The sequence below is a fragment of the Antechinus flavipes genome, chromosome 4 (assembly GCF_016432865.1).
Source record: "Antechinus flavipes isolate AdamAnt ecotype Samford, QLD, Australia chromosome 4, AdamAnt_v2, whole genome shotgun sequence".
In the NCBI taxonomy this organism is placed as follows: domain Eukaryota; kingdom Metazoa; phylum Chordata; class Mammalia; order Dasyuromorphia; family Dasyuridae; genus Antechinus; species Antechinus flavipes.
The window spans coordinates 100646017-100661152 of record NC_067401.1 but is presented as its reverse complement, the minus strand read 5'-3'; the positions used below and the strand labels follow the sequence as shown (position 1 = coordinate 100661152).

The 15136-nt window shown below is 34.3% G+C and overlaps 1 protein-coding gene across 1 annotated transcript in view; it reads left to right on the top strand.

Moving 5' to 3' along the window:
- The window catches only part of LOC127561285 (disrupted in schizophrenia 1 protein-like), a 183064-nt gene that overhangs the window by 41640 nt on the left and 126288 nt on the right, over positions 1–15136 (top strand). The window contains exon 3 of the mRNA XM_051996572.1: positions 7102–7171. Coding sequence (XP_051852532.1) covers positions 7102–7171 — 70 coding nt within the window. The remainder of the gene's footprint in view (positions 1–7101; positions 7172–15136) is intronic.

The window sequence follows — 15136 nt, the reverse complement described above, 5'->3', positions numbered from 1 at the left end:
AAGAGGAGATATATTGAAATTTTTAAAGCCCTTTTTGAATTTGACATGAAACTGTCTAACAGACCAATTTTACTGAGTGATTTTATACTTTATATAAGAGCACATAGAATTATACATAAGATACAAATATGATCTTATTCTCATACATAATGTTATACATAATAAATGTAAGATCCTTTATATAATATTATATCTTAACATATATTGGTATATTACATATAAGATATATTCAAGATCTTATATAAATAAGAGTAATTTTATTTCTATATTAACATATTTCTATTTAAATTATATACATACATATGTGTGTGTATATATATGCATCTATATGTATGCATTACATACACACACACACACACACATATATATATATATATATATATATATATGGAGAGAGAGAGAGAGAGAGAGAGAGAGAGAGAGAGATTTAATGACTGATGTAGATTATGTTCAGAAATGGTAGAAAACAAGCAAGAATATAAAAATTTATCATGACCAGAATTATACTTTGAAGATCATTGTTCTTTTTAGAATGACAGAAAATGAATCTTTATCCCATCATTGTCTTAAATATTCTAGAGAACTTGATCTATGAACTGAACTACTATCACAGACCAAATTGTTGTAGAAATAGTATTGACTTATAAAAAGTTAAAAAAGAATTTTAAATAGGTCTTAACAGACTAACTACTCATAATTTCCAAGCTATAAAAATGACTATATTTTAAAATATAGAGAATTAGCGGAGAAGATCATCTTGGGTAGGAAAAGAATTGTGTACATATCATCCTTAACTATTCTGTAGACACAGTGAAGATATTTTCATTAATCCAATAAGACATGAGTTTACATTCTACTACTTTTTATCAAACTATAAAACAGTTCCTTCCCTTTTTTTAAACTAAATATTAAATATAAAAAATATTAATGTAGAGACTTGTCTCAGCACTGTTTTTATCTGAACCTCATTAGAAAAAAAGATGAGATAATCATGATAGTAGTAATTAACAATAAAGATGATAATGATGATGATGATAACAATATTTTATGCAGATGTAACTCCTTAATTTTTTCTAGGGGTCTTCACATCTATTTTTTTCCACATATTTAATGAACAGAACATTGTATTAAATCTGCTTGAAGAGTGATAGACTAAGGAGTCACAGTTCCAGTCCTTATTTCTATGTAACAGGCACTAGAGATACAAATATAAAACCAAAATATTTCTGTTCTTAAATCATAAATCTTGTCTTGGGGGAGACCACATGTGAATAAAGAAGTATATGAAAGGAGTACATTGAAGGGACAAAGTATAATTAATGCAAAAGTACCCAGATAAGGTGGCGAATATGGGATGTTTGGGGAGGACTAGTGCCTCCAGGATGGGGGCTTGCTGAGCCCTTTTCAGAATTGCTTCTTTGGTGTCCATCTCTCAATCATCTCTCTCTTGGCTCCAACAAGTTATAGCACATAGCCTGGCCACACCCTGATTAAAGTCTCAGCAGATGGATTAAACCAGATTAACTGACAGTTCTCAAACCTCATTGACGAATTAGAGATTGTCTACCCCAAGCATATAGAGAGTTCCCTGGGTGGAATGGGTGGATGAGAACAATTTGTTCTAACAGTCATGAAGGGGGTACTATGGGGCACTTAGATTTAGACATTGGAAAATTCCAAGGGCATCCATAAGCCCAAGCCATTTTTCTTGACTTTTTGTCTTCCCGCTAGACTTAGATGACTCTGGAAGAGAGAGTGAGACTAATGATTTTGTGCAATTCTGCCTCACTTAAATTCATTTTACAAGTGAGTCAAGACATCACCTGAGATGTCATTGGTCCTCTTCAAAAAATGAAGGATGAAAGAACCAAAATAGAAGATGAATTATTGTGCATAAAGAGCAGTAAAGTAGTCACTTTGCTAGGATGTAGAATATTTAATGTATAAGGCCTCAAGAAAGTAAATTGTGGGCAGATTTGCAGGACTTTCAAAGCCAAAGTGTTTATATTTGGTCCTAGAGAAAATAAGAAGCCCATTTGAATGGGGAGTATCCATTAAGTATGATCAGAATTGTATGAAAATATTACTATAACATTATTTTCATAATATTGGGGAGATGTATACTTATGATATTGGCAGTTTTGGATGGCATAAGATTTAATGTGCTTGGATGATATATCTTTCAGAGACGAGGGATAAATATCTCTTAATTGGAATGTTTCTGTAGAAATTAGCTAGTGAGATGAGGAGCCTGTCCCTTCTGGAGAATTATGTATTTCAGTTAATGAGAAAAGTAAGTGTCTTGTGTTTTGTGTATGTACATATGGATATGATCCATTGCATCAGATTTGAATCTTAGGTTGTAAAGCTGGAAGGGACCTTAGGAATCATATAGTCTAAGGGTTCTTAGTAGTTTTTGTATCATAAATTTCTTTGGCCTTTTGTTGAGACTTATGAGTCCCTTCTCAGAATAATGCTTTTAAAAGCACACAGTAAAATATACAGGATTACAAAGAAAAAAATTATATTTATATACAATTATTGAGATATTAAACAAACAAGTTCACACTCTAGATCTAGAATCCTTGATCTAGCCAACTCTAGCATTACAGATGAAGAAACTTAGACCCAGAGACTCTAAACGACTTTCCAATGGTCAATCTGGTAGGAAGTGATATAATCAACTCTTGAACTCAGTTCCTCTGACTGTACTTATGTATTAGGTCAAAGTGTCTCAAAATAATGTTTTATACATAGTAGATACTTAATAAATATTTATTGAATGGGGGAAAGGTAGGGAGGATGGTTATTGATATTCCTAAAAAGTCCTTCCTATTTTGCTTTTTGCTGTTTAGCTTAACCCCCACCATCTTTGTCCTAATACCTGATTGCTTTAGTCTCCATGGTCAGAGAGCCTGAAGCCTCATTGTCTCAAGATGGAAAATGTTGGTTGTGACTTGTGATTATATAACTTTCAAAATGTGCCACAGGTATTGACTTGATAGACATTTGGGTTGAATACACAGGTATTAAGAGTTTGATTTGGGAGCCAATTATACAAATGAATGAAATCTCAATTGATTGTTAGTTTGATTTTCTGTTCTTAAAATAACGTCAATCAAAAAACAACACTGTTTTCAAAGACTAGAGACTGATTTAAAAAAGTGCTGCCAGTTTAAGTGCTGACAAAGTGAGGTAAAAGTAAGAATTTTTCCATTGTTTCTGACAGCTCTTTTCCTCGGCCTTCACTTCCTTTTCCCTCCCTCCTCTCTTATCCCTTCTGTTCAACACCAAATAAACAAACAAAAAAAAAAACATACCTTGGCAACTACTCTTTTCAAGACTGAGATCTGGCACGAAAAAGACTGGCAACGTCAGCCAGATTTCCCCTTCTTTTCTATTCTCACATCACTTTGACAATTTAATTATTTATAAATATATATATGATTAATACAGTACATGGTCATACTTCTCCTCTGCCCCTACAATATTTTTCGCCTTTCAGATGTAAACTTTAAATGAGTAGATTATAATTTAAATGGCCAAATACTATTAAGCCAAACACAACTTAACCTCCAGGAAAGAAGCTAGACTTTTTGGAAGTTTACAGGGTAGAATGGATAGATAGAGTCAGTTAGCCTAGAGTTAGGAAGGCTCAAACTCTGCCAACATGATCTTGATTTTATGTTTTTATAGTGGGAGGAAGGAAATTCATTCAAAAGGGACAAAGAGTAAAGAGAAATAATAATAACACACAATGTAGAGTCATGGTTAAAGAGCTGGTCTTGGAGTCAGGGTATCTGAGTTCAATATATAGACAAGTCATTTAACCTCAGTGGCTCAGATAACTCTCCCAAAGATCCTAAGTTATAAAATTGTTAGTCTGTATTGATAGAATGAATTTCCATGTTGGGAGTCCATCTCCTGAGGAAATCACATGTGAGACTACCCTCTTTCCCAATTAATACCCCCCACACCCCAATTTTTTTAGGTTACTTGGAAATCCTCTTCTCTTGCTTGTTGGCTATTAGGATTTTATAATGAGTCTTTCCGTAGCAATTATTTGTGAAGGGACTTTATCTGCTTTTTATATTTCACAGTTCTATGATGAATTATTGCTTTTCCCATTTAGAACTGAGCTGAGACCCAGAAAAGTGGAATCATTTTCAGCATACAGCAAGCATGGAGCAGAACTAGATTGAGCATTTCCTGCTCCTGTCCTTTGAAGCTTGTCCTTTGCCTTTGTTTGACTCTATTGAGAACATCAGCAGAAAGACAAGGAAGAGAGACAGAGCTACTTTATTACCCTTCTTTGTCTCATTTGTAGTCTCTACCAAGCATTCTTGTCAAATAAATGCCCGAGGTGCCAGAACACTTGCCAGAGCTGGCAGAAGTGGTAAACTGCTATGTATGTCTCAATGCCCTTCTGTTAAAAAAGTTTAGAGAGGACTTTTTGAGAATCAGAACTTGTCTTAAAAAACCATTCCATCCTTCTCCAGCTAATTTGATCTTTATTCTATCCAATGATACGTACAAGTTTCTGTGGCTTATGTTCTTTGTAATAGTTTTTGCAAAAGGCAGTGACTTTTCCCCTTATGGCCTCTTCTAATTGTTAAATCCTCACCATCCTTTCTGTTGGATAGGTCTATTTGTCTTGGGAGTATAATAGTAAGTAATAACTAGTATCATATAGAGGCAGTGACTTTTTTCATAGTCTCTTCTAATTATTAAATCTTCTTCTTCTTGGATAGGTATATTTATCTTGGGAAAATAATATTAAGTAATATCCAATACCATATAGGGGTATATGGGTAATAATAGTTGCCCTTGATACAAGCACGTGAAGGTTAAAAAAGCACTTTACATTCACGATCTCATTTGAGAGACTTCACAGCAACATAGTGATGTTGTTGCCATGCTACTAGAAAAATTATTCATGTTTTGTTGGATGAAGAAAAGGAGGTTCAAAGTAGGTAATTAGCTTGTCCAGGATTACATAGGTAATAAGTGTCAGAGGCTAGATTTGTTTGACCCTAAGTCAAATTATACTACCTGCTGGGTACAGATGTCTTCCTGGGATCATTGGCAGGAATTCCATTCAGAGAGTAAATAGGTTAAAAGAACACTGAGGGGCAGCTAGGTGGTACAGTGGATAGAGCACCAACCTTGAAGTCAGGAGGACCTGAATTCAAATCTGATCTCAGACACTTAATACTTCCTAACTGTGTGACCTTGGGCAAGTTACTTAACCCCAATTGCCTCAGCAAAAAAGAAAAGAAAAGAAAAGAAAAAAAAGAAATACTGAGAAATGGCCAATGGAGGAAGAAGGATAAAGAATGGAGGAAGAACCCTTTATTTCAAATTCAACTCATCCCTATTGAACTGTGGAGTCTTAAAGAAATGTGGAAGGCATCATGTGTGCCCCCACTCCCTCTCCTCCTCTTTCCTCTCCTTCTTTTCCTCCCTTTCCCTTTTCTTCTCCTTTCTCCCTTTACATCTTCCTCTCTCTCTTCTTCTCCATCTCTCTGTCTCTCTGTTTCTCCTCTCTTTTCCTTCTTCCTCTGCTTTTCTCCCTCTCCTTTTCTTTTCTTTGGTTTTCCTTTCCCTCTCCCTCTTCTATTCTCCTCTCCTCTCCTTCTCCTTCTCCCTTTCCCCTCCTTCCCTTCCTTCTTCTCTCTCCTGTCCATTAATGATTAGGAACCTCTATTGATAGTTCTACCTTACAAAAAGAGATAAAAATTCAAATACAGACAAGTATCAGAGAATACTTTTTTAAAGATCATTTAAAAGACTTACCAATATAGTTTATTTTTACATGACAGTTATTTCTGAATATAATCCCTCCTCTTGAAATTGAACCTACCTTAAAAACAACAGCGACAATAACAATCCCTACCCCTCTCCTCCCCCCCTCCCAAAAAAAATCCTAAGTAAAAACAGACAATGCACAACAACTTAATCTGGCTTTGTATGTAACATTCTGTCATTTATGATGGCAGAATGGTAAAATGAGAACGATCCACTTGTAGTTTCCTGACAATCATAGCAATCTCCCATTTTTCTATAGAGGAAGACTATTTCATTATCTGCTTTCTGTGTAATTATATTCAGGATTTCCTTTTAGTGGTCTTACTGACAAGGTTCTTACTGCCGAAGTTAAAGGTGAATGTTCTTGCTTTGAAAAAATGATTCTGAATAGAATTAGGGAAATTGCCCAATCTTTCTACTTGAATTTCCTCAGCTGTTTCTGCATGTTTCTAGAACATGAATATATAGGGATAATAATGATGATAATACCTTGGATTTCCTTGGGACCTGAAGAATATACACAGACCATATATAATTTATTTTTATAGAACATACACATATATGAGATTATAGATGGACAATCTGAGAGACAAAGAGGTCAAGTATTAAGCCCAAACTTATCCAAACTGGTGGATTTAAGACCAAGTAGAAGCCTCCTTTCTAACTCCTTAGTGAAACCATTTTGTCATATGTTGAGAAAAAAGATAATTAGAAATAAATGTTTAGATCATTATTATTTTGTCTCTGGGTATTGAATAGAATATAATTGAACTTTTTTGGAGGTAAGATTTGCAAAAACGTTATATAGATTGTAAAGGTCTGTGCAAGGTCTTTTAGTGAGCTCCTATTCTGTCTTCAAGGCAACCTTCTCTGCCTCAGCTCAAGTACCAATAAAAGGCTCTGCTTTTGTGTTTTTGGTGTGTTTACATTCATAACTTTAATGTGATTTTTAGAACAGAGAACATTTGGTCAGGAAATTAGCATTCTTTTTCATTATGCAATTTTTCCTTTTCAGATAAGGCTTCAATGTGATGTTTTTGTTTAAAATAACTTTCAAACTCTTTCTGTGGATTTTATACTCAAGTTACACTTTCTTTTTGCATTATTTTTTTTCTGGGAAAGCTCATGCATTTTACAGTTGGCACATGAAAAATGTAGTCTGGTTATTTTTAAAAGGAGAAGAGCACAGTTTCCAAATTGTTCCAGCTTATAAAAGGGTCGGGAAGGGGGAAGAAAATGAATGTCTGGATGATATTGTAATTTCAATTTTCCTTTTTTTTCAAACTGTTCTAGATAAAATCCTTGATGTTGAAGCTTCAGAAACTTCAGGAAAAAGCAGTTGAAGAAGATAATTATGACAAAGGTAAATGCTTCCCCCAACCCTTTTCTTATTTCTTCTCTTTCTCATGACTTCCTTTTTCTTCTCTGTCCTCTATTCTCCCCAAAATGAGGAATCTTGATGGATCTTTGAGCTGATCCCAACTAGAAATACTTGAATATCCTATAATATTCTGCTGAAGACTTCAAAGCACTACATATGAGTCCTTTATTACAATTATAATTTCTCAATTGTCAACAGATCAAGGCAAAGTGTCCAACACAGAAATTATATTTACTTTTTGTATACTAATAATCCATTGGAGCTGTGGTTTCATTAATGTATTTTTCCCCCAATGATGCAGATTACACTTTATTTATACTTGTATATGTATAAAGAAATTTACACCCAACCCATCTCTTTGTCTAGTAGAACAAATATTTTAAAAAATGTGTGGTATTTCTATGAACTTAGTAGACATAAAATTGTAGAGTCACTCTAGCTCTTCAGCCCCCTTCCTCTCGCCAGTGAGTGCTTAGGTTTTCTCTGCTTGGTAAGGAGAAAAAGAGAAGGGATGAGATATGGCAATCAAGAAACAATTGCTATGGACCAAAATCAGAGGGAATGGGAGAATATGACATTCCTCCTGGCCATTAGATGACTGGAACTGATCTCAAAGTCATGGAAATTCCAGGGCAGAACATCCATGGAAGTCTTCCCCTTTTGGGTCATGTCATTGAGTCCATTTTTCTAGTTTCCTAAATGATGAATTGACCGCGGGGAGAGGCAGTTGTAGATTTCTACCAACAATAGAAGGCTAGATAAGAAAGCCCAGGGAGTATGATCTACATCTTGAACTCATCCTAAAGTACATGCTCTTGGTCTCTGGGATCCAACGAGACTGGAATCTAGGATTCTGAGTGTCATCTAATGACCAGCATCATTGAATACCTTGAGATGAACATCAGCTAGAAATGTGCTGTATTGTCGAACTTTCTTTGCCTGCTTCTAGGCCATGGCATATTAACATGCCAAAGTGTCTTTTCTCTAGACTCGTAGATTTGGAATGGCTCATGAACTGCTTGGCAGCTTCTTGGTTCTAAAAGAAGTAGATACTCAGCCATGTGGTAAATTTTTTTTAAAGTCATGCATGGTTTTATTGTTTTTATTGGATCTCTCTGGAGGGTAAAACATTTTAAGTTAAGTATATTCTATCTGTTCTTATGGAGTTCTCATTCCATTATACCAAGGACAGGTGACTTAGATGGCATGATCTGGATGAGTGATCCAGTAAAGGGAAATGAGGAAAGGTCTACTAAAGAGGAGAACAAGGAGAGAGAAATGTCCCAAAAATCTAGAGAAAAAAGAATATGAAGGAAAAGAGAATGATGAACAATGTCAAAGGCTCCAGACTACAATCTACAACCATTCATTTAATCAACAAATATTTATTTAAATGCTGGACATTGTGCTAGACACTGGGCATACAAACAAAAAAAATCCTTATTCCTAAGTTACTTAAACTAATCCTTGATGTATATGATGCCTTTAAGTTTACAACTCCTTTATGTACATTTATATCTTATCATATGAGTCTTGTTATAGTCCTGTGAGGTACAGACTACTGTTGTTCTCATCTCCATTTAGAGATAGGGAACCTGAGAATTAAAGAGCATAAATGATTGTCTGTGGCCAGAAAGTGAGTGAGAGTCCAACGTGGTCTTTGATCTTGAATTTACTAACTTTAAATACAAAAGCCAATTTCTTGTGCATGGCAGTGTTTTAAGGTGAGAAAAGTCCAAGATCATGGGAGCTATGCATACGTTCTTCTTAGTTTCAGTCTTCCTCCTAAGCTCATTCCATCTACTCTTAGCTCTTGCTCATTCACCTCACGGGATGTAGTAGTAAGGAAGATGCGAATCTAAGTCCGGCCTTGGATATTTACTATCTGTGTAATCCTGGGCAAGTTATTTAATCTTGGCTCCAGTCTGCTCATCTGTAAAATGGGAATAATAATGGCACCTACCTCACAGGGTTGTTGTGAGGATCAGATGAGATATTAATAAAGCACTTAGCCCAATAACTAGCATATAGTAAATGCTATATAAAAATGCTACTATTATTGTTATCACTATTACATATCAACCAAGACATTCTGATCTAAGAGACTCCCTTCTTATTTGCAGGCCATATAAATATCCTGGTGATAGTGCTGCTAAAATTATTATTTACTCACTTTGCTTGTCCATGGCATCTCAAAGGAGTCTACTCTGCACAAGGATATCACAGATAGTGACTGCTCAGCAGTCAAGATAGTACCATAGAATTCTGCCCTACCTTAAGTAGGGACTGAGAAGAAACTAGATCAGGATAGATGAGTAAATTGTGGAAACACAAAAGTTATTCTGGATAGATTCCTTTTGCTGAATGCTGATTTCTGATACATTTATTTGTACTAGTACTATTACCAATGCTAGTGGTAATAGCAGTACTAATGTTGGGTCTGGGCTTGTGATTTCATTTGTATGTGGAACTTCCAAATTGAAGTTTTTTCTGCCATTGCAGATCATCAACTCAGCCATGATTTTTAATCTTTGTTGTCTGGTGCACTAAACCAGTATATGTCCAAAGAAAGATTTCAGTTATGGTATTCCTGATTTTTAAACTGGCTCTATAGACATGGTTCCAAACTATATCTCTTTAATGTTATTATATTTGCATTTACTTTTGCATTCCCACTACTTGTGAATAAAATTTCTCCATAAAAACCCCAACATATAATCAAGAGTATGTTGACAGAGGGAGAAAGGAAAGAGGGAGAAGCAAGCATTCATTAAACAGCTATTATATGCTAGGCACTGTGTGTATAATCCAATGGAATAATCTAAAATTAAGTTAAATATTAATCATTAATTAAATATTAATATTTAAATATTAAAATAATAATGAAACATTTCACTAACGATAAGATAATACTAAATAAATGAAGATCAAATGAGATAAAAGTAACTGGCACATAGTAGGTGCAGCATGAATGCTAGTTATTCTCATCAACATCATCATCATCATCATTATTATTTCATTAGAAATGCTATGGGTAGATGAGAAAAGAGATGGTAGATGTTGACATCTAGGTATATGGAAATGATGGTAATGGTTTAGAGATTAGAGAAAGTCATCAGACAGCTCAGAATTAGGATTGAAGGAATTAGGAGACAGTTGAATTTAGGGATCTATATTCTAGTTCAGTACTGGTTTTGCCACCAATGATGTCACCTTAATTTTTATTGCTCTGAACCTATTTTTAAATCTTATCTGTAAAATGAAAGAGTTGAGCTTGTTTATATTTTTTTTCTATAATAATCTATGAAGAGTAAAGAGAAGACTAAGGATCAGATTTTTCACTTTGAGATAGGTTAAGTCTATTTGTGGGAAAGAGAATTAAGGTTTTTTTTGGGGGGAAGGGTTGTTTAAAAGTTTTTTTCTTTATTTTTTCCAAATTTATTTTATTTGAAGAAATAGAGTAAGAAAAAAAGAAAAAAAAAACAGAACAGCAATACGAAACACAATGAAAAAAAAAGAACATATCATATGTCCCAGTAAAACATCAGGGATGATTCAAAATATATAATTTTGAAATACAAATTTAAGAAAGTGTATCTATTAGTAGAAGAAATTATATTCACAAGTGTCTATTTTTTCTTTGCTTCATTGTAAATTATTCTTTTATTCTCTGCTAAGCACTTTTTCCTTTATTTTTTTCCTCTTTTCATCCTCTTCACCACCCCAAGCAGGCTACAGCTAAGGAAAGATATATTTGTGTATGTATATATATATATATATATATATATATATATATATATATATATATATATATATATGTATATATATATATATATGTAGATATATATACACTCTCATCTAAACATATCCCACACTCATATACACATATCTCACATACATACACATTTCTTTCCTATTCTCTCTGATCCCATTTCCAATGTGAGTAGGTTTTTAGAACTATGAGTTTTCTTTCCCCCTCTAATGCTTCTGTGTCTACTCTTCATCTGCATCTCATTTGCATAACATCACTATTTTTATCTTTACTTTGCCAATCTTTCTTTTGAGCTTACCCCATTGTTGATATAAATCTTAAGCATAAATTTAAAATAAATAAATATTTTTAAAAAATGTTAAAAAATAAACAATTTGTCCATGTTTAAACAGTTTGTCCATGTTGAGTTCCTTAAAATTGATCTATGATATTGACTTTTATATGTTAAAATTTCTGTTAAGTTCAGGTTTGGTTGATAGAAAGTTCTCTAAATCTGAAAGTTCATTGAATGTAATTTTTTCTCATTCAAATTATACATAATTTTGCTGGATATGATTTTTTGGCTGTTAGCCTAGTTCTTTTGCTTGTGTGTAGATATGATTCCAAGACTTGTGGTCTTTTATTATAGATGCTGCTAAGTCTTGTACAATTCTAATTATAGCTCCAGTATATTTGAAATTTTTTCTTGTTTCTTATAAAATTTTCTCTTTGATCTGGGGGTTTCAAAATTTGGCAATAATATTCCTATGTGTTTTCTACAAAGGATCCCTTTGAGGTGGTGATTGATGGATTTTTTCTATTTCTACTTTCCCCTCATATTCTATCACTTCTAGGATTATTTTCTGCATTATTGTGTCAAGATTCTCTTTTTGGTCATAACTTTCTGGCAGTCCAATTATTCTTATATTTTCTTTTCTTGATCTGTTCTTCAGATCTGTCACTTTTCTTATAAGATATTTCACAATCTGTTCTATTTTCTCATTCTTTATAATCTGTTTTGTTATTTCTCAGTCTCTTACAGCTTCACTAGCTTCTCCTTGTCCAATTCTAATTTTGAAAGAGTTATTTTCATTTTTGAGACTCCATACGTCCTTTTCTTATTGGTTAACTTGTTTTTTTATAATCTTATTTTTTGTATGGTTTTAATTTTTTTCTTTAGTTTTTCCTCAATGCCTCTCATTTAATTTTTGAATTCTTTTTTGAGTTCTTCTATAAATTCTCTCTGGGCAGGGAGCCATTTCATATTATTCTTTGGGGTAGAATTTTTTTTTTTTTTTTGCTGAAGTGTCCTCCTCTGAAGATGAATCCTGGTCTTCCCTGTTCCCATAATACGTTTCAATGGTGGTGTTCTGTCTTTACTGGTTCATTTTTTAAAATAAGAGATATTAGTGTAAGCACATCTAATTATGGGGTGATGGGATGTTGTCTCAAGCTTTCCTTCAGCTCTCCACTCTGACCAGGAACCCCAAACCAAGAGCTCCATCCTCCTGCAAGTACCCACAGCCAGCAGTGTCCCTGCCCCACTGTTCTGTACTGGTTGGTTCCTTCTTTCTGGGGCCTCTGCTTAGTAGCACAGATGGATCTAGTATTCCTAATCAGTCAAGATTCCTTCTGTCTTCCTGGACTCAAACCCCAATCATACTAACAGTACAGGAAGTGAAAAATCTCTGTGGTTCCTGCTGAGGTTCCAGCTACACCCAGCTGACCCACTTAATGTTTCTGTGGAGCTGGCTGGAGGTGTTTGCACTTCAGGGTTAACCCCCAGCCTGGGGTCTTTCTTCAGGTCTCCTCAAGTTTTTTTTCTGGAAGGCCCCAATTCTGCTCCAAGCTTTCTTGATTTTTCACCAGTCTATGTTTGCCTTGAGGAGCAAATTTGTTCTGTTTGTGGGGGAAATTGGAAGAGCTTGAAATTTACCAACCTAGTCTGCCATCTTCCCAGAATCCTCCCCCTCAAGAACTAAAGTTTTTCAACAAGGTGCTGCATATTTTTCCCCACAGACCAAAATATGTTTTATGTACAGTTCTTTTCTCCCCTGGCATTCAGATAACACATTTAGTTCTTTAGACTTTCAACTATAGAAGTTAGTATTTGTTAGGTGTTTTAAACCTTTAAGGCAGAAACACAATTATATATGTCTTTTTTGGCATGTGTATTTCCAATTCCTTCTTTGTGGCTACCTTGCTAACGTTCCCATATCCTAGGTAGGTACTTCATCCACTAAAAAAGTGACATTTGCCTGGCTTTTGCTGTAGAAATTGCTGTTTTTTTTTTTTTTTTTTTAAGCATTATCTGGACCATTGTTGAGGCAGCTCATTATTCATGCTGAAAACCTGACAGCAGCAAGGTTAAGTGTGTTGCTGAATGCAGTTAAAGAAAACAAAACAAAATTTAAATTGTGAACTTAACCATCCAATAAGATGATCATTTGCATATATGAAATAGGACAGAAAAGGTTTATACTTGAAGCTACAAATCTGTATTATATACAAGTCGTTTTTTTAAAAACATATGATAAATTCAATGTTATTTACAAAGCTATCTGCTTGTTTTCAACTGACCTTTCTTCTATTCTCTTTTATGCATTAAAAAATGCTTATTTTCTAAAACTTTTCCTTTTAATTTTTCATATTCTTCTATACAGCCCTTCCCCTCTCCCTCAACTATTCCCTTCCCCCAATTGAAAGAAAAAAAAAACTCTTATAATGACCATGGGTAATCAAACAAAACAAATCCTCCATTGGCCTTGTCTGAGAATATCTTTCATTCTGAATCCTTAATTCCACTGTGTCAGGAGGTAACAAATTTCATCTTTGGTCCCTCTGGAATCATGATTGGTCACTGCATTGATCAAAGTTCTGAAGTCTTAGTTTTTTTTTTCCAGTGATCTTACTATAAAAATTGTTCTCTTGGTTCTGCTCATTGATTCGGTTCATACAAGTCTTTCCAGTTTTGTTTCCTTCCACCATTAGAATGGTAATATTTCATTACATGCGTAAACATGGTTTGTTCAACTATTTCCCAATAGATGATCACCCTGTTTAGTTACCTGTAGAGCAGTTACCTGCTGCTACATTAAAAAGAATCTGTACCTATCGGTCCTTTTCTGTGTGTTTTTTAATATTAAATTTTATTTTTTATTATAGCTTTTTATATACAAAGCATATGCATGAGTAATTTTTCAACACTGACCCTTGCAAAACCTTCTATTCCAACTTTTCCCCTCCTACCTCTTCCCCCCTCCCCTAGATGGAAGGTAGTCCCATACATGTTAAATATGTTAAATACAATATATGCATACATATTTATACAATTCTCTTGTTGCACAGGAAAGATCAGATTTAGAAAGAAAGTAAAAATAACCTGAGAAGAAAAAAACAAAAATGTAAGCAAACATTAACAGAAAGAGTGAAAATGCTATGTTGTGTTCCATACTCATTTACCAGTGTTCTTTCTCTGGGTGTAGCTGGTTCTGTTTGTTACAGATCAGTTGTAACTGATTTGGATCCTCTCATTGTTGAAGATAGCCATGTCCATCAGAATTAATCATCATGTAGTCTTGTTATTTCCTTGTATACTGATCTCCTGGTTCTGCTCATTTCACTTAGCATCAATTCATGTAAGTCTCTCCAAGCTTCTCTGTATTCATCCTGCTGGTCATTTCTTATAGAACAATAATATTTCATAATATTCATATATCACAATTTATTCTGCCATTCTCCAGTTGATGGGCATTCATTCAATTTCCAGTTTCTGGCCACTACAAACAGGGCTGCCACAAACATTTTTGCACATGTGGGTCCCTTTCCTTTTACTATCTCTTTGGGATATAAGCCCAGTAGTAACAGTGCTGGAATCAAAAGGTATGCACAGTTTAATAACTTTTTGAGCATAGTTCCAAATTACTCTCCAGAATGGCTGGATATATTCACAGCTCCACCAACAATGCATCAGTGCCCCAGTTTTCCCACATCCCCTTCAATATTTGTCATTATCTTTTCCTGTCATCTTAGCCAATTTGACAGGTGTGTAGTGATATCTCAGAGTTGTCTTAATTTGCATTTCTCTGATCAATAATGATTTGGAACACCTTTTCATATAACTGGAAATAGTTTTAATTTCTTCATCTGAAAATTGTCTGTTCATGTCCTTTGACCATTTATCAATTGGAGAATGG